This window comes from Aquarana catesbeiana, linkage group LG06 (assembly GCF_042186555.1).
Source record: "Aquarana catesbeiana isolate 2022-GZ linkage group LG06, ASM4218655v1, whole genome shotgun sequence".
Lineage (NCBI taxonomy): Eukaryota > Metazoa > Chordata > Amphibia > Anura > Ranidae > Aquarana > Aquarana catesbeiana.
In genome coordinates this window covers 90408422-90435534 of record NC_133329.1, presented here as the reverse complement: position 1 = coordinate 90435534, position 27113 = coordinate 90408422, and the positions used below count along the sequence as shown (strand labels likewise).

General features: G+C 41.5%; 1 protein-coding gene across 1 annotated transcript in view; it reads left to right on the top strand.

Annotated features, from left to right (window-relative positions):
* LOC141148728 (somatostatin receptor type 5-like) overlaps nt 1-22625 on the top strand; it is a 66994-nt gene extending 44369 nt beyond the window's left edge. Inside the window, exon 2 of the mRNA XM_073636422.1 lies at nt 11950-22625. Coding sequence (XP_073492523.1) covers nt 12008-13123 — 1116 coding nt within the window. The 5' untranslated portion in view covers nt 11950-12007 and the 3' untranslated portion in view covers nt 13124-22625. The remainder of the gene's footprint in view (nt 1-11949) is intronic.
* The last annotated feature ends 4488 nt before the right edge of the window (nt 22626-27113 follow it).

The following is a 27113-nucleotide window of genomic DNA, read 5'->3' as shown; positions in this document are numbered from 1 at the left end:
AGTTACATGGTCTGCTTTTTAGGAGATATGCAAGGGTGCCATTAATTCTTAATGGCACTCCCACGTGAGCGTTTTTGCATGTTAAACCGCATGATGCGGCAGCACCATGTGATGGGATATAGCCAGTGGTGTATTTAGGTTTTGTGCTGCCCTAGGCCTGACTGAGCTTGCGCACCCCCTAATTTAAATATGACCCACCCCTTCCTGTCAAGGCCACACCCCTTTCTTTTAAAGATCCGCCCTGTCATCTTCATTGGAGGAGGACAGAGGGACGCCGCGGGAAGAGGACAGAGAGGCATGCAGCATCTTTTCATTTGGTGGGTAAGGGGATATGTGCTGGTTGCTTTGGGAGGGGAGGATCAGACCCCTCCCAAAGCACCCAGCACATATCCCCTTACCCCCCCTCCCCTCATCCATGTGTGAATTTGTTATCTGCCCCCTTTCCGGTTACTGTGTCCCCCTCCACTGTAAACTATACACAGACCTCAGAGCAGAAGCGCGGCTCTTGCACTGAAGTCGTGTCCCTCCTCTGTGGCTCCTTCTCCTCTTGGCTGTGTACACTAGAACATTGGAGCTGAGAAGGAGGAGGAGCTAAGGAGTGTGTGTGGCTGACAGTGTGGAGAGAGGTGGTGGCTGCTACGGAAAGCCGATCGCCGCTTGTGGGACCCTGGGTGGCAGATTTCCTGGGTGCCCACGCTAGCGCACTCTGGCTGCCAGTTACCGAAGCTCAGTGCCGGAACTTGTTGTGGGCTCTGGGACAGTGGCGTCACTAGGTTTGGTGTCACCTGGAGCTGTAAAAATTCTGTCATCCCCCTTAATTTTTTGACTGGAGGCCCAGCGTTGGAGCTCATTGTGGCGGTCAACAAGGCCTAGAGGATATCAGGTTAGGCACTTCCTAATGGCTCAGTCCCTGGGAACAGTAATGAATAATGGCCAACAGGCTCTCTTACCAGACCCGGTGAAACCGCAACAGTGATCCCTCCGGCTGGACGTTCGCTCACTCTGGGTTGCCCAGGCTGACTTTGGTCAGTAGTGTAGCATGTCTGTACCCCGGCAGTGGCTTCATCTTTCTCCCCCTCTGGTGGTGCGGGTACAGCGTGACTCTCTGGTGGTGCAGGTACAGCGTGGCTCTCTGGTGGTGCGGGTACAGCGTGGCTCTCTGGTGGTGCGGGTGCAGCGTGGCTCTCTGGTGGTGCGGGTGCAGCGTGGCTCTCTGGTGGTGCGGGTACAGCGTGGCTCTCTGGTGGTGCGGGTACAGCGTGACTCTCTGGTGGTGCGGGTACAGCGTGGCTCTCTGGTGGTGCGGGTACAGCGTGGCTCTCTGGTGGTGCGGGTACAGCGTGGCTCTCTGGTGGTGCGGGTACAGCGTGGCTCTCTGGTGGTGCGGGTGCAGCGTGGCTCTCTGGTGATGCGGGTGCAGCGTGGCTCTCTGGTGGTGCGGGTGCAGCGTGGCTCTCTGGTGGTGTGGGTGCAGCGTGGCTCTCTGGTGGTGCGGGTACAGCGTGGCTCTTTGGTGGTGCGGGTACAGCATGGCTCTTTGGTGGTGCGGGTACAGCATGGCTCTCTGGTGGTGCGGGTACAGCGTGGCTCTCTGGTGGTGTGGGTACAGCGTGGCTCCCTCTTTGGCTTCCCCCAGCACAGTACTCTCTTTTTCTCCTCTAACACCCCCCCTCAGCAGAGTGCATGCATGCTGGGGGCTGTAGCATGTCTGTGGGGGCTACTTTTCCCATGATGCCCCCCAGAGTCTTCTGATTGGCCCTCTGCTGTGGCCAATCATGGGGAGGAAAACAGCGGTCAGGAAGCTGGGCGACGGCGCAGGGAAACCAATTAGAGCCGCTCTCTCTCTCTTCTCCCTTCGGCTGACAGAAAGGGGAGGGGGGGCGAGCGGGGGAGTTCTCTGGCAAATTGAGCAGCAGATCTGTGACAGGGAGAGGAGAGATGCGGGCTGTCAGGGGAGGGGGGGCGAGCGGGGGAGATACACAGACAACCCGCATCTCTCCTCTCCCTGTCACAGATCTGCTGCTCAATTTGCCAGAGAACTCCCCCGCTCGCCCCCCCCCTTTCTGTCAGCCGAAGGGAGAAGAGAGAGAGAGCGGCTCTAATTGGTTTCTACCGTGCCGCTGCCCAGCTTCCTCCCCGCTGTTTTCCTCCCCATGATTGGCCACAGCAGAGGGCCAATCAGAGACAGAATCACAGCTTTACGGAGGGGCGGCTTGACGGCACCCGGGACGCCACTGTACTGCACTGCTAAGCTGTACTCCCTGCTGTGCGGGAGTCGGGAAGAGGGCGCCGCTGCCATTTTCGGGGGGGGGCGGCTTTCTGCCGCCCCCCCACACAGTGCCGCCCTAGGCCTAGGCCTTGTTGGCCTAGGCCAAGACACAGCACTGGATATAGCGCTATTTTACAAAAGGGTTGGGAACATTCCCCAATTTTCTCACGGGTAGGGCAGCCGATTGAAATGTTTAGGCTGCCCTACACGCTAGCATGTTTAAGTGGTTTGTAAGTCCTTAGATACACCCAGTGAAGTGACTGGCCTCAGGTGATAAAAAGAGAAGAAACAAATCCACCTCAAGTTGTATCTGCAGTCTTCTCTTTTATCTGTTCAAAGTCCAAAACATATAAAGCTTGTTTCAGCTGTCATAAAAAAGGGAGCAGAGAGCTGTTACACTCTGTAGAGCTTTGCGAGGAGAGCTCTGAGAGCTGATTGGAGGGAAGGGACACACCCCCTTCACACAGCACACAGGAACAGATCTGAGGCTGTCAATCACTGACTGTGTGCTGGAGCTCCATCCCCTGTCACCATTTGTCTCTTGGTGTCAGGAAAACTTGTCAGAAGTGACTCAGAAATGACACTTAGTGCTCTGATTTGAGACAAGTAAACACTATAGAGGGATATGCTTTGTTCATATTTCATGTCTGAGGTTTACAACCACTTTAAGAATAGAATCTAAATCTAAATAAAAGATTTTTTTATTAAAGTGTATCTAAATCCATTGTCCTTGTAGCTTCCTGTGCACCGGGCTACAGTCTCAGACAAAGTTATCAGCCTTTCCAAGTTCTCTTCCGTGAACTACAGAACACCCAGCCACCATATTATGCAGATTAGGGGAGGGGGAGGTGTTCTGTTGATGACCTAATGCACTTCCTGTCCTATGGTGACAACGCTGCACCTCCAAAGATACTGTACAGTGAGTGAGGGTTGTCACCTTAGGACATACCTCCCAACTTTTTGAGATGGGAATGAGGGACACCTATCAGCAAAAGTATGCAGACATAGGACACACCCCCTGCCACGCCCCCTTAAAGGAGAATTGTACAAAAAAACAAGATTGATTAAAACCCAGAAGTGCTTTTTTTTACCACTACTATTCCTTTATATTGGCTTTTGGAACTTACAAATGCAGCAATTTAGAAATCAGATGAAAAGTTTAGTGCTGGAAAACACTTTTTGATAGACATAAAAGTGTGTTTTATATACATCTATATAGATCAGACCAAAATGAGGGACAAATGAGCAGGAATGAGGGACAGAGGGACATTGCTCCAAATCAGGGACAGTCCCTCGAAATCAGGGACAATTGGGAGCTATGCCTTAGGATCCAGTGAATCATAGTTGAGAACAAAGGACAAAAAAAAATCCTAAAAAAAAAAGAAGAAGAAAACTAATTCAGCCACCACATCTAAGGGCTTGCAAGCTGCAATATATTACATTTCTGTTCTGTTGGATTTATATACTTTAAACAAGTGTGTGGCTGGACTTTAAACAACAATATCACTCTAAGCTGTTAATTTGGCGCCATAATCAGCATCGTCTGTGAAGATCTGTAACGATATTCACAGTAGGCGTTCCATGTCTCATCTCACAAAGTCCCAGATTTCTGTTTTGTATGGGGCAATGTCCTCTGCATGGAGCTAATCTGTATGTCTGGATCGCAATCCTAGGCATTGACAGAACCAGCGGACAGGCGCTCAGAATTTGTCAGGATTGTCTCCAGGAATCCGGATGAGTCACAAGAATATATAGGATGACTTGGCAGGGCATGCCGTAGGCTGTGGGTCACCGATGAGCCGGGTAGCAGCAATTAGCGTAGACTGTAACGGAGCCGCACAGAATGAGGCGAGATGATTCTCCCTGGCCGCTCGCAAATGTTGCTATGTAACTGATGTCGGTGCCGTCTAATTGAGACCAACTTTTCCCTTGTGGGATAATGGAGAGCTTTAACATGCAAGAAAGAAACGGTCGCTGTAGCCATGACATCTTCACATAGTGGTAATCAATATGAAGGATACTAAAAAGATATAAGAATAAAAGTGAAGGCAAAAGGCTAAATTCACAGTTGAAATATGTTAGGGGTCTATTTAAAAAAAAAAAATTCTTAGCTATTTGACCTGTGAAACTGCATCTTCTGTGCAAATATGGACAAAATCGAATGTTATTAGGCAATTTTTTCTCCAGGTCGAATGTGTATGTAGCCAAGTCCCGGGCCTCTCCAGGCCTAATGGTAACCACCAGAGTTAGGGACAGCTGACATTGTTCTGTGTAGAGTGGGTTACGAGGCATGGTGGGTGTAATGCAAGATAGATTAATGGGTGCCAGACACTTCTTAAATGCAAACAGATTTATGTTCTCTTAAACAGAACGGTGGGAGAGAGGGTTGGGGCCAGGACACCCTTTAGTAGTTGCAATGTTAATTAGCAGACTCCGAGACTTCTATGGGTAGACCGCCTTGCAGGGAAAGGCACCCAGCTCGATACCACATCTGCATGCGTAGGCTCACTGTCTCCTATGGCAACAATCTTGAACAGTTTCTAACAAAAGTAATGAATTCTTTCACTTCCTCCACAATCTCCTTTTTAGATCTTCACTCAACTTAGCTCCCAGTCTATCACTTAGACCCACTAATCCACTTCCACTGGATCTCCTGAGCTCTTCCAATCTTCTCACTGAGTATCTTCCTCAAGCGTCACCCCCTCATCCCTGCTGGGTCCCTAGCTTGGCACTCTTGACACTCTTCAAGCTTCACCCCACTGGCCTGCTCGGTGCCTGGCTTGGCACACAATAATGCTCTGCAAGCGTCACCTCCAATGGCTGGGTCCCTGGCTTGACATCTGCTGGTTTCCCAATTCTTCACCGTCCCCAGTTAGTAAGAATGCTTCTCACGGTGGTCCCTGGTAGTAAGGCGGTTGGTCCCTTAGTGGAAACAGCTTCCCCTCTACCCCCGACCATGACAGGTTCGCCGGCCGGCAGAACTGTCACTTCTGGTTGGACTGCAAGCCGCAATCCCAACCTTGCTTCTGGATAGAGCCCCACTGCTCTCTTGCTTCTGGATAGTCAGACAGCCTAGCAGCCAGAGGTGCCCAAGATTGGCCTCAGGTCTCTGGCCTAGCAGCCCGGGGCAATACGACACACATCCACCCAGACAGCCGTCCAGGTGGCACAGAACCCTGATCACCTGACTCCAACCAAATAAATAGATTCTCCCAGCAGGCCAAGGGACCCAAGAAAATCCCTACCCATTGGCTGAGACACCCCATTCATTCCTAATATGTCCTTGCAATGCCCTTGTCTTATCTAATGTCACCAGATACCCTGCCACCTAGCGACAGAAGAGAGAAGTGCAGCAATTCCAGAATTAGCGTGAAATCAATTGACCTCCTAGCATTTGGCCAAGGCAACTATCACTTGGCAGATACATTTACGAGCACCCTGCCTAAACATCAGGGTGCTACATGTAAATCAGGGAAATACCGAATTATGGCCACTAGATGGAGCTGATCATAGGAAATAGGGAATAAATACTATAGTACTACGGTATGTGTTATGGGCGTATGCTCTATCTAGTAGCCATAATGGCCACTGGATGAAGCAGATCATAGAAAATAGGGAATAAATACTTGTGTACTATGTGTTATGGTTGTCTGCTCTATCTAGTGGCCTTAAAGCAGTATTTTCATTAATACATTAATTCATTAATAAACCTGGAGAGAAAATAGGCTTCACTGAACACATAACTGCAATATTTTTAAAATATACCCCTAAGTGTGAAATGTCTCACTTCATCTTTCTAATGCAGACAGCACTGCCAAGAACTGACTTCACATTTGTCTGTTGCAGTTAAAGTAAAGCAGTTTAGTCAAGGGCCGCCTCAGCCTCTGATTGGATACTGAAAGGAAAGCAAGACACTGATGAGGTCAGCCCTGAGTTCTCTTCTGTCCTATCAGCAAGCACTACATTTTGAATGGCCTATAGTGCTGTGCATAATCCTTACAGGAGATGAAGATAAATGGAGACTATTTGAAAATACATTTAGGGAAGAGAGACAGCAATTAAACTCTTCACACCTTGGTATTATACTCCTGCCAAATTTCATGCCATTTTCCCAACAATACCTCATACATGTTTCAGAGGATGTATCTCCACGGGTTCATTCACCCATATTTTTTGGGATTGTGAAAAAGTCACTCAAATATGGAAACAGCTTGAAGGTTTCACATCCATTATTTCAACAAACAATGTACACCTATCATAAGTCTAAATTCTTTTTATATGAGACTGGTCCACACAATATGTGTTGCCATACACTGGCTCATTGCATACCACTGGAAATCATCCTTGCTACCCTTATCCCAACTTAAAACAAGAATCAATAATATCCTTCTTATGGAAAAAATATTTCACACCCTAAATAATTCAAAACATATATTTGATCAAAAATGGAACCCTTGGTTCACTCATGCAAATCAGTTTATTATTTTGGATTAAATAATTTTCTGTATCTTCTATTCAATTAAAAACACTTGAATTGTATGTACCAAAATGTATAACCACTGTAAACAAAAACATAATTTTTTTTTGTATGATTATCTATTTTTCTATATATTTCTCTTGATATTTGTCAAAACGCTCTGTACCACCTTTTGTACCTAATAAAAAAGTTTGTAAACAAAAAAAAAGAAAATACATTTAGGGCTCGGTTACATTTGCTTTAAAATGTGGCATTGGACGCGCTTTTTTTTAAAACGCACTGAATCAAAGCTCCTGTCACTAAATAAAATGGTTACTGTACAGTCCTGTTCACATGTTATGTTTGCTCCGCTTCAAAAAGTATAGCCTGTGTCGCTTTCTTGGTGATTCAGAGCGTCTCCAAAACCTCCATCGAAGTCTATGACAACGCTCGCTAACAGCACCTGCAGCTTTTGAGAGGCTTTTATTCAAAGTTAGATTCACTTTGTTTTGTAGGTATTCGCAGGCATGAGATATCCCAGGATGCACTGGGAAACCAACAAGTGAATCAGGATATATACATCATCATCAGCAGTCACTTCCGGTTCATGTCTATATATTCTGGGAGTGTCTGGTGCAGATGTCACATCTAGTGTGCACATCGCTCCCAACTGTCCCTGATTTGGAGCAATGTCCCTCTGTCCCTCATTCCTCCTCATTTGTCCCTCATTTTGGTCTGATCTATATAGTTGTATATAAAATGCACTTTTTATCTCTCAAAAAGTGTTTCCCAGTGCTAAACCTTTCATCTGATGTCTAAATTGTTGCATTTGTAAATTCCAAAAGCCAATATAAAGGAATAATAGTGGTAAAAAAAAAAAAGCACTTGTGGGTTTAACAAATCTTGTTTTTTTGTACAATTCTCCTTTAAGGGGGCGTGGTAAAGGGTGTGTCCTATGCCTGTATACTGTTGCTGATAGGTGTCCCTCTCTAAAAGTTGGGAGGTATGTTTGCAGCGTGGAGCAGCAGAAAAGTCTGGACTTCAACTAGCAAACGGCACACGCGGTGGGCAACATAGAGAGAGAGGACTGAGCAACAGAGGATCAGCAGAGCTGGGGGCCCAGAGCAGCAAAAACTAGCATGTCACACATGGTGTGCAGGGTGAGAGCAATATAGGGGGAGGTTAAAACAAATAGAAAATCAACACACAGGGCATTTGCCAAGCTTTTTAAAGCTTTAAAAAAGCATCAAAAACACTTTAAAAAAGCATGTTGAGGTGGTAGGCGCTTTAATGTGTGTTGAAGCCGAATCAAGTGTAAATGAGCCTTTACGGAAGCATCACTGAAGCTTCATGGAAGCACCACCGAAGCATCAAAAACACATCATAAAAGCATGTTGAAGCAGTAGATGCTTTAATGTGTGTTGAAGCCAAAGCAAGTGTAAATGAGCCCTTAACCGCTTCCCGACCGCCTCACGCAGATATACTGCGGCAGAAGGGCACGTACAGGCAGATTAACGTACCTATACGTTACCCTTTAAGAGGCAGCTTGCGGGCAGGAGCTTCCGGGAGCTCCGTGAGCATGATCGCGGGTCCCGCGGACTCGATGTCTGCGGGGATACCCGCGATCGTCTCACGGAGAGGAAGAACGGGGAAATGCTAATGTAAACAAGCATTTCCCCGTTCTGCCTAGTGACACTGACACTGATCACCGCTCCCTGTAACCGGGAGCGGTGATCAGTGTCGTATCACACACAGCCCCTCCTCCCCACAGTTAGAATCGCTCCCTAGGACACACTTAACCCCTAGAGCGCCACCTAGTGGTTAACCCCTTCACTGCCAGTCACATTTACACAGTAATCAATGCATTTTTAATCGCACTGATCGCTGTATAAATGTGAATGGTCAAAAAATCGCGCCAAAAGTGTCCGATTTGTCCGCCATAATGTCGCAGTCATGATAAAAATCGCTGATCGCCACCATTACTAGTAAAAAAAAAAAAATTATTAATAAAAATGCCATAAAACTATCTCCTATTTTGTAGACACTATAACTTTTGCGCAAACCAATCAATATACGCTTATTGCAATTTTTTTTACCAAAAATATGTAGAAGAATTCGTATCTGCCTAAACTGAGGGAAAAAAATGTTTTTTTATATATTTTTTGGGGATATTTATTATAGCAACAAGTAAAAAAAATAATGCGTTTTTTCAAAATTGTCGCTATTTTTTTGTTTATAGCGCAAAAAATAAAAACCGCAGAGGTGATCAAATACCACCAAAAGAAAGCTCTATTTGTGGGGAAAAAAGGACATCGATTTTGTTTGGGAGCAACGTCGCACAACCGCGCAATTGTCAGTTAAAGCAACGCAGTGCCGAATTGCAAAAAGTGCTCTGGTCTTTGGCCAGCCAAATGGTCCGGGGCTTAAGTGGTTAAAGTCTAAGCAAGTGTAAATGAGCCCTTAGGAATATTGTTATTTAATTCAAAACTGGGGTGAGTGCTAGTATTTTATATTTGTCTACACTCTTTCTTCAAATGTAGGGCTTTTTTTTTTAATGAATGGGTACCCAGCATTATTTGAAAAAAAAACAAAAAACAGCTTTATCTACTTTACCGCCCTCCTTTCTGGCACTTGCTCATGCATTATTTCAGTTCCACCACTAGATGTCCTCAGTCTTCCACACTGTGGCTGTGCTGGGCTTCGTTCAACAAGGAAGACTGAAGCCTTACTGTGAGTACAGGGTGTCATAGACCTGGCCCCACAGTGTTGGGAGAGCAGCACTACATGGGTGATAACTTGAGACATCTGACGTGTTAATATAAAATTGTGTTAAGACAGTCCATTCATATTGAACAGGTTGCCAATTCACAGCAAAAGATGCAAAATTGTACCTGGAGTATTTTATTTTTAACATGGCACAACACTACATATTGATAATTATTCAGGGTGAGATGTGTCTTAAAATATACAATATAGACCAAACTCTCTGTAGTAGACAAGTACATTTTCTGTGGATAAAGGCAGCCAAGAAAAAAATAAAGAAGGAAAATCTCCAAGTGACATTTCCCAGTAAACAATAGTCAGAGAAGTTGTCTAATCATTTTTACAGTTGATACAAGACACGACACATGCTATTATTCTCTCCATAGAGAGTTCAGTAGTCAGGTGTTGGCTTATGCAATAAACCACGCATACAAATTGGGAAATTTGCTCGCTGAAGGCGCGGGACAGGAGCCTCCCAAGGTGCCCTTGACAAATCAAAGTCTATTGGTGCAATTATGTTTTCTAGCATGTCCTCTTTCCAAGATGTCGCTCGTAACAATATAACCCGCTAGGATCATGTATGAATTTATTTGCCATAATTGCTTGTATGGGATATTGAGCCAAGCTGGAGTAAAATCAGGCGTCAAGTGCATTGTGCAGTGGATGCCAGTGAAATAAATATGAGCTAATCAGACATTCTTAGCTTGGTGCCATTTTTCTGAAATTAAAGTCACTCTTACTAGGCAGCAGTTGCAATGTAGTGCAAGATTTGTGATTTTAATGGAGAACTTTGTCCATAACACAGAAATCATGGACAAATAAAAAAGCAGGGTGGTACATTGTTATTCAGAAAAAAACATCTATGTTTAACCTAACAAGCAACTAAAGATGGCATATTAAACCTGTTATTATGTATCTTCTTATTCACTATCTATTTAAATATTTATTACATGGCAAAGGCTACCCAGAGCACTTTGGGTCACCTGAAGAGAGGGCAAAGCAGATCACCTGGCTTTTCATCTTTTTGTCTGATTGAAATCTGGGACTAAGATGTCTGCTAAAGGAGGAGTCATTGCTCTCATGACTCATTTGAGTTCTATTAATAACAGCTTTTATGCAAAGCTGAAACTGAAATAGCCAAATATGTGAAAAGGAGACTAATGCTCCATCTACTGGCTGAATAAAAGGCTGCATAGTATTATTTGCAATATGTCATATTTGTATAAATATTTTAACTTTGTTCTTATTTTATTTAAAAAAATAAATAAATAAATATTGTGGTTTACAGACAGATAAAAGTGCAAATTGCTGGCAACAACACAACAGGACCAATCATAATCAACGTGAAACAATAAAAATGTTGCCGCACTAAACATAGATATTAAATAAACAAGTGTCCATAAAGTGTGAACACCTAGTACTGTTCTAAATAGTGAAGGTGAATTCATTGATAAACATCCAATAACAGTGAGTGTAATTGATGTGCGTTTTGATCACCCAAGTGCACCTCCTTACCAGAGGTCTGGACTCCAAATTATAAGAGTCTAGACGGGCGTGGTATGCTGATATGCACGTATGGAAGACCCAATCAACTTCCTCTATTATATTGCAGGTGGTGATACTGTCATGGCTGATGGCAAAATTTACTCCATAGTAGGGCAGAAATCCGGTACAAAATGAGCATTAATAGATCCAAGACATACTAGAAGTTGATCGACCAGTATACAGGGTTGGCGTGCGTGGTACCTCACAGACATGGACTCCGTGTCCTACACCTTGCTAATATATACTGTCCAAAAATAGGCCAATTTTTGGACAGTATATATTTGAGTGGTGTAGAACATGGACCCCTCAGTTTTATACTGGATTTCTGGCCCTGCTATGGCGTAAACTTTGAATATTGGTGGAGGTGCACTTGGGTGATTAAAACGCACATCAATTACACTCGCTGCTATTGAATGTTTATCAAGGAATTCACCTGCACTATTTAGATCAGCACTAGTTGTTTACACTTTATGGACACTTGTTTATTCAATATCTATGTTTAGTGCGGAAACATTTTTTATTGTTTCACGTTTATTTTATTTTTAACACTTTGACTGGGCCAACAAGATTACCTGTCCACCTATTTGATTTGCATTATCTATTAAAGTGGAACTAAACTCTCCTATTGGTTTCAGCCAAGGAAGCTGCCATCTTGGCCTCTGTTTGATCTTCAACTGCCATGATGCTGCACATGTGATCAGTTATGACACCAGCCATTTGATGGTTTGACAGTTTGGTTAAGAGCACAACTAATGTTTTTATTCTCACCATGTTCTGGGAATTGAACTATTTTTTTTTTTACTGTTAAATCGATGGGTTTTGTTCCGCTTTAATTTGACATGTTTTAACCTTTCCTTTAGTAGTGTACTAGCAGTGGATGACTTTAGTACTAACTACTTGTGTTTATGTCTTTCAGAGCAACAAACGTCAGTGGATGTAATCATTTTCCTGTCCTGAGAAACGCTAGTTACAGCATGAAAATGGACCCTATTTCTCTTCCAATTGCTTCTGTCCTGGAGCCTGGGACACAGGAGCCCAATCTAACTTCATATCGAAATTTCACTGATAATGCAACACTGGTGGAGCCTTCAGTTTCACGGATGAGCTCTGTCCTTATCTCGATTATTTATTTGCTTGTTTGTGCCATTGGGCTCAGTGGTAACACCTTAGTCATTTACGTTGTCCTCCGTTATGCCAAGATGAAGACTGTGACCAACATCTACATCTTGAACCTGGCAGTGGCTGATGTCCTATTTATGTTGGGACTGCCTTTTCTTGCAACACAAAATGCCATCTCCTACTGGCCCTTTGGTACTTTCCTCTGCAGACTGGTGATGACTGTGGACGGTATAAACCAATTCACCAGCATCTTTTGCCTAACCGTCATGAGCATTGACCGTTACTTGGCTGTGGTTCACCCCATTAGGTCTACCAAATGGAGGAGACCACGAGTGGCGAAACTCATTAGTGTCACTGTTTGGACTGTTTCCTTTTTAGTGGTCCTACCAGTCATCATCTTCTCGGATGTCCAGCAATATTTGAACACCTGCAACATAAACTGGCCAGAACCAGTAAACATTTGGTCTACTGCATTTATTATCTACACATCAGTGCTGGGCTTTTTTGGACCTCTGCTGGTGATTTGCCTTTGCTATCTTCTAATTGTCATTAAGGTGAAGTCTACTGGACTTCGCGTAGGCTCCACCAGGCGTAGAAGATCAGAGCGCAAAGTAACAAGAATGGTGGTCATAATTGTGGCTGTGTTTGTCTTCTGCTGGCTTCCATTTTACATCCTCAACATCGTCAACTTAACTTTTATAGTGCCGGAGGAGCCAGCGTATGTTGGGGTGTATTTCTTTGTGGTCGTGTTGTCCTACGCCAACAGCTGCGCCAACCCAATCCTCTATGGTTTTCTTTCGGACAATTTCAAGCAGAGCTTTCAGAAGGTCCTCTGCCTTCGCAAGAGCAATGGCATTAAGGATGCAGACCAAACAGAGAACCGGCAAGAAAAGAGCAGTCGAATACAGGAGACCATGCTTACATCTCGTAACTCAGAGTTCAATGGGCATATGCAAACCAGCAAGGTCTGAATGTTATCCTTCTTTTGGTGTGTAACAGCCACAGAGAATTTGAGGCAAATCCGTTCACCTATTTATGGATTGGGCATTGGATTCTTGATGAGGTCTGCTTAAAACTGGATGAGCTCAGCAGCCTTTGAAGGATTATATTGTATTTATAAAAATGTAACTTCTGGTTCCATCAGCCGATAACGACGTTCATCTCTCATGTTCTATGCATTATCCAACCATCCCCCCCACTCCCATCCCAGAACAATGTGCCCACAGAGGTTCATTGAGAACCACTTGACAGTCGATTCACATCTAGCTATTTCTGAGGGCAATTACCACTGAAACACAAAGTATCTGGCTCATGGTCAGATTTAAACATCTGTGCAGTGGATGCTGCATGGGGATGTAAATACACTTTGCATTTCCATACTAATGTGTGTGCTACGTATGTCTAAATCGTGTTGGGTCCTAAATCACTATTCATGCCAGAGGGACAGGTAATGCACAATGAAGAATGTTATGTAGTGAAATATTGTAAGCTGTCATTACACTATCTTCAAATGAGCTTTCTCCAGGGTACACCATTACCAAAAAAAAGCCACTGAAATATGTATAATTTAATTTTTATATATTTTTTCCTTTGGATTAAAAAATTAAATAAAAAATACAATGTCAAATTATTTTTACATCAATTTTAAATATTTTAGTGATTCTAAGCTCATTGTAGCCTTGTTTTCCTATTTTTTGGATAGTTCGTGAACCTTCAAAACAGTACAAGAGAGCGCACTGGCATTGCAAAGCCTTAATGGACAATTTTATTGTGAAAAAAATACAAAATGTAGTTACATACACAAGGGTAATAAATCATGCATTGCATGGATTAGTTGTATCAGATCGCTAATCCTCCTGTAGCCTCCGGGGTCATATTTTGTCTCTCATGTTTATAGCTCCACTTCCCCAAGTGGACCACCATGTGCCTCTTGCAAGTGGCAGGCCATCCTCCTTAGAGCTATCTAAGTCCGAAAAGAGATACTGTGGAGTCAAGTCACTAAGAGTTAAATACTACATTCATTTTTACTTACTAAAATATCTCATATGTATTTATCTCAGTAGATTAAAAAAAAAAACATGCCTTTTTAACACATGAGATGCATTTTTCTATTTTGCAATATTTAGCACTTAATTTCATACAATTTTTGTTGTTATTTCTCATTTTTTGCACAGGCTGCACCAGAGTGAGATCAATAAAGAGACACTAAAGGGTCTTGTGTGAATGTCACCCATATTCCTGCAGGCTGGACAAATGTTTCCCATATTTTCCGTAATATTTATATTTATTTATTTTATTACAGGTACTTATAAAGCGCTGTCAATTACGCAGCGCTTTACACATATAATATTTATTCACAACAAATCCCTGGTCTCATTGAGCTTACACATACTAGGGCCAACTTAGACAGGAGCCAATTAACCTCCCAGCTTGTATTTGAAGTGTGGGATGAAACCAGAGAAAACCCATGCAGGCACAGGGAGAACATGCAGACTCCAGGCAAGTATTGCCATGATTGGGATTTGAACCAATGACCCTAGTGCTGCTAGACTAGAGGAAGTGCTTATCACGTAGCCAGTAATAGATGAATTCCTCTGATCGTCAGTGCCATCTAGTGGCCAAAATTTGGTATATTTTCTCATTTAGGAACTTCAGAAAACTATACCACATTTTGGCTACTAGAAGCAACTGATGATCATAGGAATAAATCTATTACAGAAAATACAGGGGAAAATTATTTAAGCCAGCAATAATGCGTGTGACATTCGTCCAACAAATGTCTTCACAAAAGAGCTCTAATGCCCTGTACACACGATAGGATTTTCCGACAACAAAATCCATTTTTTTTTCGGATGTTGGCTCAAACTTGTCTTGCATACACACGGTCACACAAATCTTGAATCAGAAATTCCGAACGTCAAGAACCCAGATGATGTACAACCCAGAGAAAAATGAAGTTCAATAGCCAGTGTGGCTCTTCTGCTTGATTCCGAGCATGCGTGGAACTTTGTGCGTCGGAATTGTGTACACACGATCAGAATTTACGACAACAGATTTTGTTGTCGGAAAATTTGAGAACCAGCTCTCAAATTTTGTGTGATGGAAATTCCGATGGAAATGTCCGATGGAGCCTACATACGGTCGGAATTTCCGACAACCAGCTCCCATCGAACATTTTCCGTCAGAAAATCCTATTGTGTGTACGGGGCATTAGAGTTGTGAAACTATGAATGTATTCTTAGTTTGTCTTCATTCACAGAATGATCTTCCTGTGGTGCAATGTTACAAATTATTTACATTCCTGAGCTAACAAAATTGCATTCTCTCATTGTTTTCTTTTCACTAACTGGCCAGTGTAGAGTTCCCCTGATTGTTATCTTCTACATTCCTAAAATATTGAAGGCCTGTGCCATGAGATAAATAATGATTTTTTATTTTTTTGTGAATTGACTTTAGACACGCATTCTTTATTAATGAATTGGCTCTTAAATTATAATATGTGATCATTTATATAAATAGGTATTGTAATACTAATATCGCATGCAAAAAAGTGCATTGACCCCATTGTGTAAAAAAAAAAAAAAAAAAAAAAATATATATATATATATATATATATATATATATATATATATACACTGTGTATGTGAGTATGTGTGTGTGTGTATATACAGTGGGGTCAATGCACTAACATGTATTGCATTTATTATTTATTTCAAAAATGTATTTATACTGATATATATAGATAGATTCCCTTTATCTATCTATCTATCTATCTATCTATCTATCTATCTATCTATCTATCTATCTATCTATCTATCTATCTATCTATCTATCTATCTAAATTTTTTATATATATATTTATAAATACCTTTTTTTTTCTTTCTTTTTTTTCTTTTTTTGATCACATAATCTCTGTTCTCAGCTGCATAAGGTGCTTAGAGAGCTTGAGGTGGAGAGACAGCAGTACAGTGATCTTCCCTGTGAATGGCTGTGCGAGGGGGGGGTGTCAGCAGAAGTCTGATCATTGGAGGGCAGACAGGCTGTTTTTCCTTGTTAAATTTATTTATTCAATTTTCACAATTAGTATACATAAGTAAATATGGTAGCAGCAAAAGAAAAGATTACATGTAGTTCCAACATAAACTAAAAGTAGTTTAAAGTGGTGTTCCGGCCGAAATTATACTTTTTAAATAAAAATACCCCTATAATACACAAGCCTAATGTATTCTAGTAAAGTTAGTCTGTAAACTAAGGTCTGTTTTGTTAGTTTATAGCAGTAGTTTGTTATTTTATAAACTTACAGCAGGCCGTAGCCATCTTAAGTCTGGGCATCTGAAGCCAGACTGTATTTCTTCCTGGATCTCATCCTTGTAGATTTCGCACATGCTCAGTGCAGCACAAGCAGTGTAATAGGTTTCAGGTCAGGTTTCCATAGCAATGGCAGTGTCAGAGGAAGTTGCCGCCCCTTCCCAGAAGGCATTGCAAACAGGAAATGATGCAATGGGCCGCGGCCAAGGAGGAGGAAGTGAAAAATGAATAAAGCAGATATACAGTAAGTTCTGAGAAAAGAAATAAAAAAATATCCAATTCGTTTACAGTGAACAGTTTAGTGAGGGATACTGAAGAGTTGTAAAAGTGGGTGGAACTCCACTTTAACTAAAACAATTTTAGCATGGATCTAACTACTCAAAAGATTGTGTCATACATTGTATAAGAGAGGATAAAACCAACTTAGACCAGGTTAATATAAGATGACCTCAGATAAAATAAAAAAAAAGGTCTTAATTATTATCAAGAGTATAATTTTTACATAAAAAAAAAGAAATTTTTTTTATAGAATCTAAAAACTACATATTGGAACTATGTACAATTGGTATAATGATAACCAAGAACATAAAAGTTCTGCTACCAGAACTATATAAAGAGTAAATTGAAAGAGGAGATAGAGAATAGGGGGGAAAAGTAGAAGAGAGAAAAAAGATAAAAGAAAAAGTAATCTCAGGTAGGAAAAAAAAATAGATAGGGAAGAAAGAAATGAGAGGTAGTAGGGGTCCCCGGGGTAGTACATGGTAATAAACAAATATCATGAATGCAGAGAAAGGTCTTAGTAGGGAAGCATCAAAATTAGAAGGCAAAAAGTGAGTCACCAAGGGATTCCTTATATCCTCAAAGCTGGATATTTTATCTTGAGTTATAGCCTCTGTTTTGGCATGGATCATTGCTTGATTGACTCTATTTTTAGTTTCAGCAATTATGGCAGGCTGTTTTTCCAAACTGACCACAGTGCGATGCATGTGCTCTCATGCCTTATGTGGTCAGTTTGAAATAGGAGAGCAGGAGCACTGCCAGGGTCACCAAGTATTTCACACAAAGGAAGTAATACAAAGCGTACAGAAAACTTTTTAATGCAAGTACATGGTACTGCAGGCACATTTCAGCTATATGCAATGTTGGGGTAACATAACTCCTGTATCATCAGCTCCATCTAGTGGACAAAGTATGGTATATTTTCTCATTGAGGAATTTCAGATAACTATACGGCAGTTTGGCCCCTAGTTAGAGCTGATGATGCAGGAATTAAACTATTAGAAAATATATGGTAAAATGTTGTTCAGCTTGCAACAAATTTTTCTAAATGTTATATAAATAGACCCCCTATAAAGTCACATTCTTTACCATAAGGCAGCTCCTCTTTAGTAATATAGGTAGGTTTTCACTGCTTGAAAAAAGAGTTTTCTTTGTTATCATAGCTTCCATATAAACCTGTTATTTTAGAAAAAGTTACATTTTTTAACTGGTCAACGAAAATATTAACTGCTGGAATTTTTAACGTTTTCAGATGACTGTGTAAGATAATGGAGATCACAAGAGAAGGAGCATAGAATGATGAATTTAGATTGACATGTAAACTGTGTAAGGGGTTCTTTACAGTTACAATGATAAGGGTGTGGAACTCCCTTCCACAAATCGGTGGTGTCAGCAGCAATTGTGGATAATTTAAAAAACTTTTAGATGGGTATCTTAGGGAACACAATATACAGGGGTATGGTAAGTGGTAGAGACATAAATGCATGTGCACGCCCACATAGGTTATACCGAATGGACTGGTGTCTTTATTGAACCTTACCAGCTATGGAACTATATAAGCCTATATTTTCCAATTACATATACTTGCTTTCTATTGGTCCTGTATTTTCCATATAAAAACTTGGGATTTTTATACTCTTGTATTGCGGATAATGAAGGAACTTTTTTTGTACTATGTGTGTTTTAAAAACTATGTGGAGGTCAGGGACTGATGTGAATGTACAGAATCTAAAGCGCTGCTTAACTTTTTGGCGCTATATAAATAGCTGTATTAATATTATTGTTTACGCTGTGCACAGAACCTATGTCTTGTCTTTTGAGATGGTCATGATTTGCTGAAATAGTCCACAAGAACCAATCACATTTAAAGGGTATGTTCACTTTTTATGAAAAATGAAAATGTGAACTAACCCCGAATATTTTGGCCACCCCGCTGCACATAGCGGCAGTGATGTCCAGTGCTGCCGTTGTAGCGCTCCTTATAATGCTTGCAATGGCAAATGCTCATTGGTCAGCCATTTCTTTCTTCTGGGACACCTTACTGGAAGGAGATGATTCAGATGCACTTCCCATTGATCAGCACGGTCACATGGCTGCACTGACCAATGAGGGATGGCCAGTGCAAGGATACCCACTATGGGGCTGTGTATTGCACTGTACAATTCACTTGGGGCATTACGTCTGTTATGTGCAGCGGGGTCCAGAGGGGTGGTCAGGATATTTGTAGTTCACCTTTTTGATTTTCCGTGAAAAGGTGAACTTACCCTTTAAGTTTTCTAAAAGCAGTTGGCTAATGATGACCTCTCATGTATTGCCATAGCCTACTGCACATTTTTTCTTTGCCTTATTGAATATCTATGTGGTTTAGGAACACATGGGTTAAAAAGAATTTGTGTTTCTCAGACCACTGTTTTATCTCAGGAACGCTCCTATGTTTAAAAAGCCCAAGAGCAAAAAAAAAAGTGTGTGCTGTCTCTTTTTGAGCCACTAGAGGTCTCAGTTTTCTAAAAAAAAAAAAAAAAGTTTGGTCATTGTGCATTACGCACTGGAAAGTTTTATGGATTTACTTATTTGCAAATGACCCCAGAAAATTATACAGTTTAAGAGAGCCCTGGACTTCTTGATGTGCAGGTTAAGCTATATCTGCAGAAATGGAGTGTGTCCAAGTAAGCAAATTCAAAAAGATGTTTCTAAAAACCAATTGTATGGCCTTTGGTCCTTTTCTCAGCATGATGTGACAGTAAATTAAGAAAAGGAAGCCTCAGGTTATAGAAATATACCAAACGTCTTCTCAAGTCAGGAACATAATCTGAATTCTGTTTATGACCTCTTGCAGAAAAAGCCTACCCCTGACAACTAAACCGTGAAAAGCCAATGCCCAATTTAAGGGATTACTGGCGCATCAGTGCACATCCCTTAGCGGGCATAAGGTTGCTCAAGTAAAAAAAATGTGTACTTTACTTAAAGAGATCAATGCATCTCCATTTTCCACCACTGGTCTTTTTTGAGCCCAGCCTGCCCCCTGTCTTCTGATAGCTCCCCCTAGTGGCAGCCAATAGTAGATTTTTTTTTTTTTTTTTTTTTTTAGCAGAACAAAAGGATGTAGCCTGAAGCGAGAAGGCTGCAGTTCATGGTAGGGTGAATGCATTGACTATGAAAGTGTTCAAAAGCAGAGCTGTTGGTGTTGCCCACTGCAGCCAACCAGATTCCTGAATGGAAGAGAAAATCTTATGTTTGCTTTTGCTTACATGCAGTATGCAGGATTTGGGGTTTAAAACATTCTAGGGTGGGACCAGTCATTCTCAATGAGAGGTCTCTGGAACTCCGGAGATGCCTTAAATTGTGAGCCACGGTTTAAAATATTCTAGGGTTGGACCAGTCGTTCACAACGACGGTTCCCTGGAACTCTAGGATACCTCTAGAGGCTGCTGGAGGTCCCTTAAACTGTGATATACAGTTTAAAACATTCTAGGGTTGGACCAGACATTCTCAACTAGGGTTCTCTGGAAGTCTGGATTACCTCCAGAGGCTGCTGGAGGTCCCTTAAACTGTGATCCGTGGTTTAAAACATTCTGGGGTTGGACCAGTCATTCTCAACAAGGGTTCTCTGGAACTCTAGGCTTTTTCCAGAAGCTGCTGGAGGTTCCTTAAACTGGGACCCACAGTTTATAATACTCTAGGGTTGGACCAGTCATTCTCAACTAGGGTTCTCTGGAAGTCTGGATTACCTCCAGAGGCTGCTGGAGGTCCCTTAAACTGTGATCCGTGGTTTAAAACATTCTAGGGTTGGACCAGTCATTCTCAACAAGGGTTCTCTGGAACTCTAGGCTTTCTCCAGAAGCTACTGGAGGTTCCTTAAACTGTGACCCACAGTTTACAATACTCTAGGGTTGGACCAGTCATTCTCAACAAGGGTTCTCTGGAACTCTAGGGTTCCTCCTGAGACTGCTGGAGATCCCTCAAACTTGACCTTTCCTTAATGGTGTCTGCATAGTTCCAGGCTCAATGCTACCAATAGTACCAATGATCTTTTAAGCTGCCTGTAAGGGTGACATTCTGACAACCATTGTAGGAGGGGGGAATTCTTCCCACTGGCCACCAATATAAAGTGCATTTTCCCCACTGACCCCCAATGAATTGGTTTTAGCAGGGGTTCCCCAAGACCTAAAAAACAGTTTCCAAAACTCCTCTAGTTTAAAAAATTTGAGAAATGTGGCTAGACTTGTAGAAATTAGAGTTTTTTAAATACTTTTCCAGAGGGCTCACTGTTTAATATGACCTATAAATAAGCACTTTTTTTATATTTTTTTTAAATTACATAAATGTTTTAAAAGCTATTCTTTCATTTGTAAATAATATCATCATGTTTTTTTTTTTTACCTAAGGCATGAATTTAGACCCTTTATATAAGGGACATTGGGTTACCCCTACAGTTTAATTATGGGGAAGGTTTGTGTTGGGTTCCGTGGGCCAGGTGTAACTTTTTTCTTTTTGAAATGTTGGGATTTGTATGATCTAGGACGATGGTCTCCAAACTGTGTCCCTTTGCTTGCCTTTATCCAGCCCTTGGAGCACTATTCCTCCCACTGACATTAACAATGGGGTATAATTCCTGGCACTGACACCAACAGAAGGGCACTATTTCTCCCACTGACACAAACAATAGGGCACTATTCCTCCCAGTCCCACTGACACCAGTGATGGGACACTATTCCTCCCACTGTCACCAATAATGGGACACTATTCTTCCCACTGACACCAATAACGGGGTACTATTCCTCTCACAGACACCAATGATGAGGCTTTGTTACCAACGTCAGAACATTTTCTACTCCTACTGGCCACAGTCTGGACCCTCTAAAGTCTGAAGGATAGTAAACTGGCCCACTGTTTAGAAAGTTTGGAGGCCCACTGATCTAGGATACAGAATTTGAGTTGTCACTATCACAGCTAACCCTCAGCTTAATTTGTGTAGCATGCTAATTTTATGGAAACACACAATACTAGAGTAGGGCCTTAAAGAGAACCACCCCATGGTTGGGCTTATACAAGAATGTGAAGTCTTTGACTATTGGAAATGTACAGGCTTGTTTTTGAAACCATTTTCCATTTATTTAGCTTAATGTCTGAGCTGGAGTGTCAGGGAACCATCTCTATATCCCATATTAACAAGGGAATACTAGTATCATTGTTACCAGTATTGCCCAATCAGATTTCATCTTTTGTTCCTTGGAAGAATGAAACTAGAAAAAATAAAAAAAATACTGCATTGGGACCACTAGGTGGCATAGAGGGGCATACTTATTTCCTATGGCAGCCAGCGCCATCTAGTGGCCATACCATGGTATTTTCTGCATTCAGACATTCGAATTGCAGAGCATATAGTCTGAGAACATTCTGTTTTGCCCTATTCTCACAGCACGATTTTACATGCAGTTTCAATAGATGAACAGCTATGTGAATTTTTTAAAACTACACAACTTAGTATGAAAAAATAATTATTTTGTGTAAAGATAAAAGTTTATCATTTTGAATTGATGGTTAAAAAAATGTATTGGTCCAACTAAGAACAGGATTATTACAAAACACCCCACAGTGCTATTGTCCCTCTGGCATCGAAGTGGTGAAGTGGTTAGCTGTTGCGCTTTGTATCCGAGTAACTCATAAAATGGAAAGGTTAAACTGTGTAATGTCACTGGGGCACTTTTATTGTCTGGTATTGAGTAAACAGGAAACTATTGATCTGAATGTCTGTATATACAGCAACCATTACAAAGAATTTCACTTGTGAAATGAGGCGTAATGTATATATTATTTATTGGTGTGGAAAAGCAAACGTGAATGCATAATTTCAAGCATCTCAATAAAGCTGAAGTTGTTTTTGTATTTTATTACCCCTGCGGTGTTCATTATGTTCACATTTTGAGTGCATGATGGCTGTTGAATTGTGCGTGTAGCTGTTCTTAAAGGGGACAGTCACCGGCTGATCTCATCGTACTGTGTTCACTTCATGCTGTGTGCATCCATTAAAGGACCATTATAGTATATTCTGGATAATGCTCAAATGATAGTTTTCAGCATATTAATTCCTTTTTTTATGTCACATGCCTTTTTATTTCTCTGCACAATCCCATGCAGGCCAAGCTGTCCAGCAAAGGCAACAGTTACAAGTATTGGCTCACTGGATACAATACCCAAGCTCTAATGCTGGTGATGCTATCCAAGGATGAAAACCGCTGCTCGTGGCTGGGATGTGCAGTCCATCAGTACATGTGAGCAAAAAATGTCCGGATGCCGCACTCCAAATAAATACCTTTAATTAAAACATAATACATATAAACATTGGATACGAATCAGCTGACGCGTTTCACACCACTATTATGGGCTATGATTAAGCACTGGTAATAGTGTGTGAAACGCATCAGCTGATTCGTATCCAATGTTTGTGTATATTATGTTTTCAATAAAAGGTATTTATTTGGAGTGCGGCCATCCGGACATTTTTTACTCACATGTATCTTGCATACTGAACTGGCACCCTACGTGGGGGGAAGTGATAGCTTGGAAGCGCCACCTGGAGCGGTGCATCATTTGCAGTCCGTCAGTTAGATGGCAGGCTTTAAAATTTTCCGCCGACAAATGTGTGTTGTCGGATTTTCCGAGCGTGTGTACACAAGTCCGTCGGACAAAAGTCCAAAGTACAAACATGCATGCTCGGAAGCAAGGACGAGCCAGAAGCGGTCGGTCTTGTAAACTAGCGTTCGTAATTAACATTCATGACGCGGCAAATTATGAAATCTGGAAATGCAGCACACAATTCTCTTCTTCTTTAATGGGATAATAATGACGCTGCTTTGCTGGTGATACTGATGGAGTTATTGCAAACTAATTTTCAAAGGCTTTTTTTTCTAGTGATATCAAAAATAATATTATTATGCTTTTTTTTTTTTTTTTTTTTTTTTTTTTTTTTTTTTGGGCAAGTTACCACAACACCATTATCCCGTAGTTTTTAAGATCAAAGATACAACTATGTTGGTGTCCCTTGCCAATTTTACATTGTATTTTTTAAATGTAACTGCCTACTCCCAAACTGTTATTTGAAGTAAAACACATAGTCAAGTATTATTCTACACAATTTTTTTATTGTGCATTAAAAAAGGAAAACAAATAGAATTAGACATGCTATTTGCAAATAGAACTTAACCAAAAAGTGCATTCTATGCATCCAAAAATATAGAAAATATACCAAATCAAATCATTATTATTCAACCAAAAAATAAAATAAAAGCCTCATGCATGTGTCCTGCTTCTTAATATAGGGGGTCAACAGTGCCAAGAATTGGTGAAAGCAGGGGTCCGTCATCCGGAGATAATTCCGAAAATCATCTAGATTATTCTCCTGGAGCTCCCGCAGTAAAGGCATATGACATAATTGGTCACGAATAATAAAGCAAGCAATTTTTGGTCCAAGAAATCCTCCTCCACCTGTCCCTGGACTTGGGTCAAAGCAGTAACTCCAAGGCCAATAATAAATAACACGTTATCTCCTCCAATTCCACAACACGTCTGGTTGACGAACGGCTGTTCAGAAAGGAACTGAAAAGCGCAAACTGAAAAGCGCAAACTGAAAAGTGCTAAATGAAAAGCGCGAATCAAGACTCACCAGACTTCTACTAACACGAAATTAGCAGAAGGAGCCCAAAGGGTGGCGCTAAAGAGCTGAAAAACCACGTAGTACATCACTACGTTTGTGTTTGTTAGCCGAGAATTCCTTGCAGTTTGTATGCAAGACAAAATCTAGGCACACGCCTTCGGACAAAAGTCTGAGGTTTTTTCTGCAGAAAATCCAATTGTGTGTACGAGGCTTTAGGGTGGCTTTCTGACCACCACTGGAAGGGGGCATTATTCATACTGAAGTGACATTTTGACAACTAACCACCCAAGAATTAAATTTAGTACAGGTTTTCTGAGACCTGAAAATTATTTTAGAGTTCCTCTGGGGTAAGAAGGTTGTGAAAGCCTGGTATATCTATTTGAAAATGAATTAATCCTGATTTACTGACGCCTCTCATTTATTAAGGCCCGAAAATGTAAGGACAGCAACGATACCCCCAAATGACTCCTTTTTGGAAAGTAGACAGTCCAAGGTATTATTTAGTAAGAGGCATGGCGAGTATTTTGAAGTTTTTGCAAAATAAAGAAATTTAAATAAAATTGGGTTTTTTTTTTCACAATTTTTTTTGTACATATTCTCACCAGAGCAGTACAGCATCACTTTACAATAGGCCGGGTTGGAAGTGGTTAAAAAATCATTTTAGGCCTACAGATTAGTTTAAGGTGGGGTTCACACTGAAGCGGCCGTGGGTCCCAGCGGGGGTCCGGTGCATCCCTCTACACAGATTCAGGTGCGAATAGGGGTGGAATTTTTACCTGAATTTGCACCTGAAACGCAGCCAAAGATGCACAGGAACTTTCCAAATGCAGACCTAAGCCACCCGCAGCTGTGTGAACCATCTCCATTGAGAGCCGGCCACAGTCTCCTGTGATACGAATTCGATGCAGTGAAAACCGCATGCAATACGCATAAGTGTGAACCCAGCCTATGGCCGGTTCACACCAGAATCACACAGGAACGCGATCTGCTTCTGGTGGATTTGTTTCCCTGCAGTGTGATTTGCAGCTCATTCATTTGAAAGGGCTGCACACTGCACTGGAACACACCAAATCATATGGTACTGCGGTACCATTCGATCTGGTGTCCGCAAATGCCATTAACAATGTTTTGCCACCCACAGCAGATGGCAAAGGCAGTGCGTTTTGAACACAGTGCGGGAAACACACATGGAACGCACCTTTCCCGCACCGTGTTTTGGTGTGAACCGGCCCTAAACCCCCAAACAGTATATATTTTCTGAAAGCAGAGTCCCTGAAAAATAAAATGGTGGTAGTTTTCGATTTTTAAGTTGCACAATATTAATGTAACGGTTAATCAAACACAAGTTTTCAGTAAAAGTTCATTTTAAGGCGCACAAACACAATCAATAATTGTAGTTTCAGTAAAATATAAAGGATAAGCTTGTGTCGAGTAAATAGATACCAAACATGTCAAGTCTTAAAATTGCGTGCGCTGCAAAACAATGATGAACTTCGGGAACTAAAATAATTCATAGTTGACACTTTAAATTGGGAAAACATGGTGAGGGTGTGTGTAGGGATGCAAGGAAGCATGCTGTACAGCTACCCAATTGCTTCCACCAACTTGTCAGATTTTTAGTAGCCAGGAAAGTGTGTAAACACCCCCCCCCCCCCACTGCTGTTGATGTATCCCATAAGTTAAAGGGTTAAAAGAGCTGTCAGAAGGGTTTAGAGCTGTCTCCTGCAGAACATCATTTTCACCACTAGATGTCATAAGTCTGATTGTCAACATCATTTTTCCCAGTTCCTCTGAGCCCAGGTCATCCTGAACCTACCTCAGCCACTAACTGGACAGTGATAGGAGAAGTAGCACACTGATGAGTTCATCTCCCTGTCACTTTGCTCTCTGCTCCTATCAATATGCTTCTTGTCGGCACATAAACTGTTTTGCTCCTTGTGCTGCTTCTTCCTCTCACACACCAATGTAAAGGAACTTCAAGAAGCTGATCCTATGTCACAATGATGTAATTACACAACTTGCATTTCTAACATACAAAAAAAAATCTACATCGATGTATTAATGAATATCTGGTGTTGAGATTTACAGTAAACGATTGGGTTTACATATATTTTCTTTCCAATCTTAACAGGAATGTGCTTGTATATTTGTTTCCTAGCTTCCAACTCTAACAATGAATAAAAATGCTTTTCTTACATAGTCAAATTTGCATTTTAAGGTCACAAAATATTAAGCTTAATAACTTCTTCCCCGTTGTAATCCTCAAGAACAAGTTCTAATGGATGTCAACTGAATTTCATGAAACTTTTGTTTTGCATTTGTCAGTTTATTTTCCCATAAGAAAGCTTTTATGGTTTTATGGAAATATATTCACTTTTTGTATTCTTGTAGCAGAACAACGCCTGACCGGTTCCTGTTCATGCTTCACATGGTTTTCCCACCACAGGTCCCGCACCATTGCCTCTAATGGATGGGATCAGTAATAAAGCATGACAAAGAGACGGGATTCATTTTTTTTTAATATCTTCCTGTATAATAGACTGGTTTACGATGCCCTTTGCTTTCCACACACATCCTCTTCCACTGGGATTTCCTTTGTGGAATACACACCGCTTCTTATCGCACAAATCTGTGCTCAGCCGGGTCATGTGACAACCCCCGCTCTGCATATCGCTTTACTGATCCTGGATATCTGTGCAACAATGGTTCTCATTTATTAG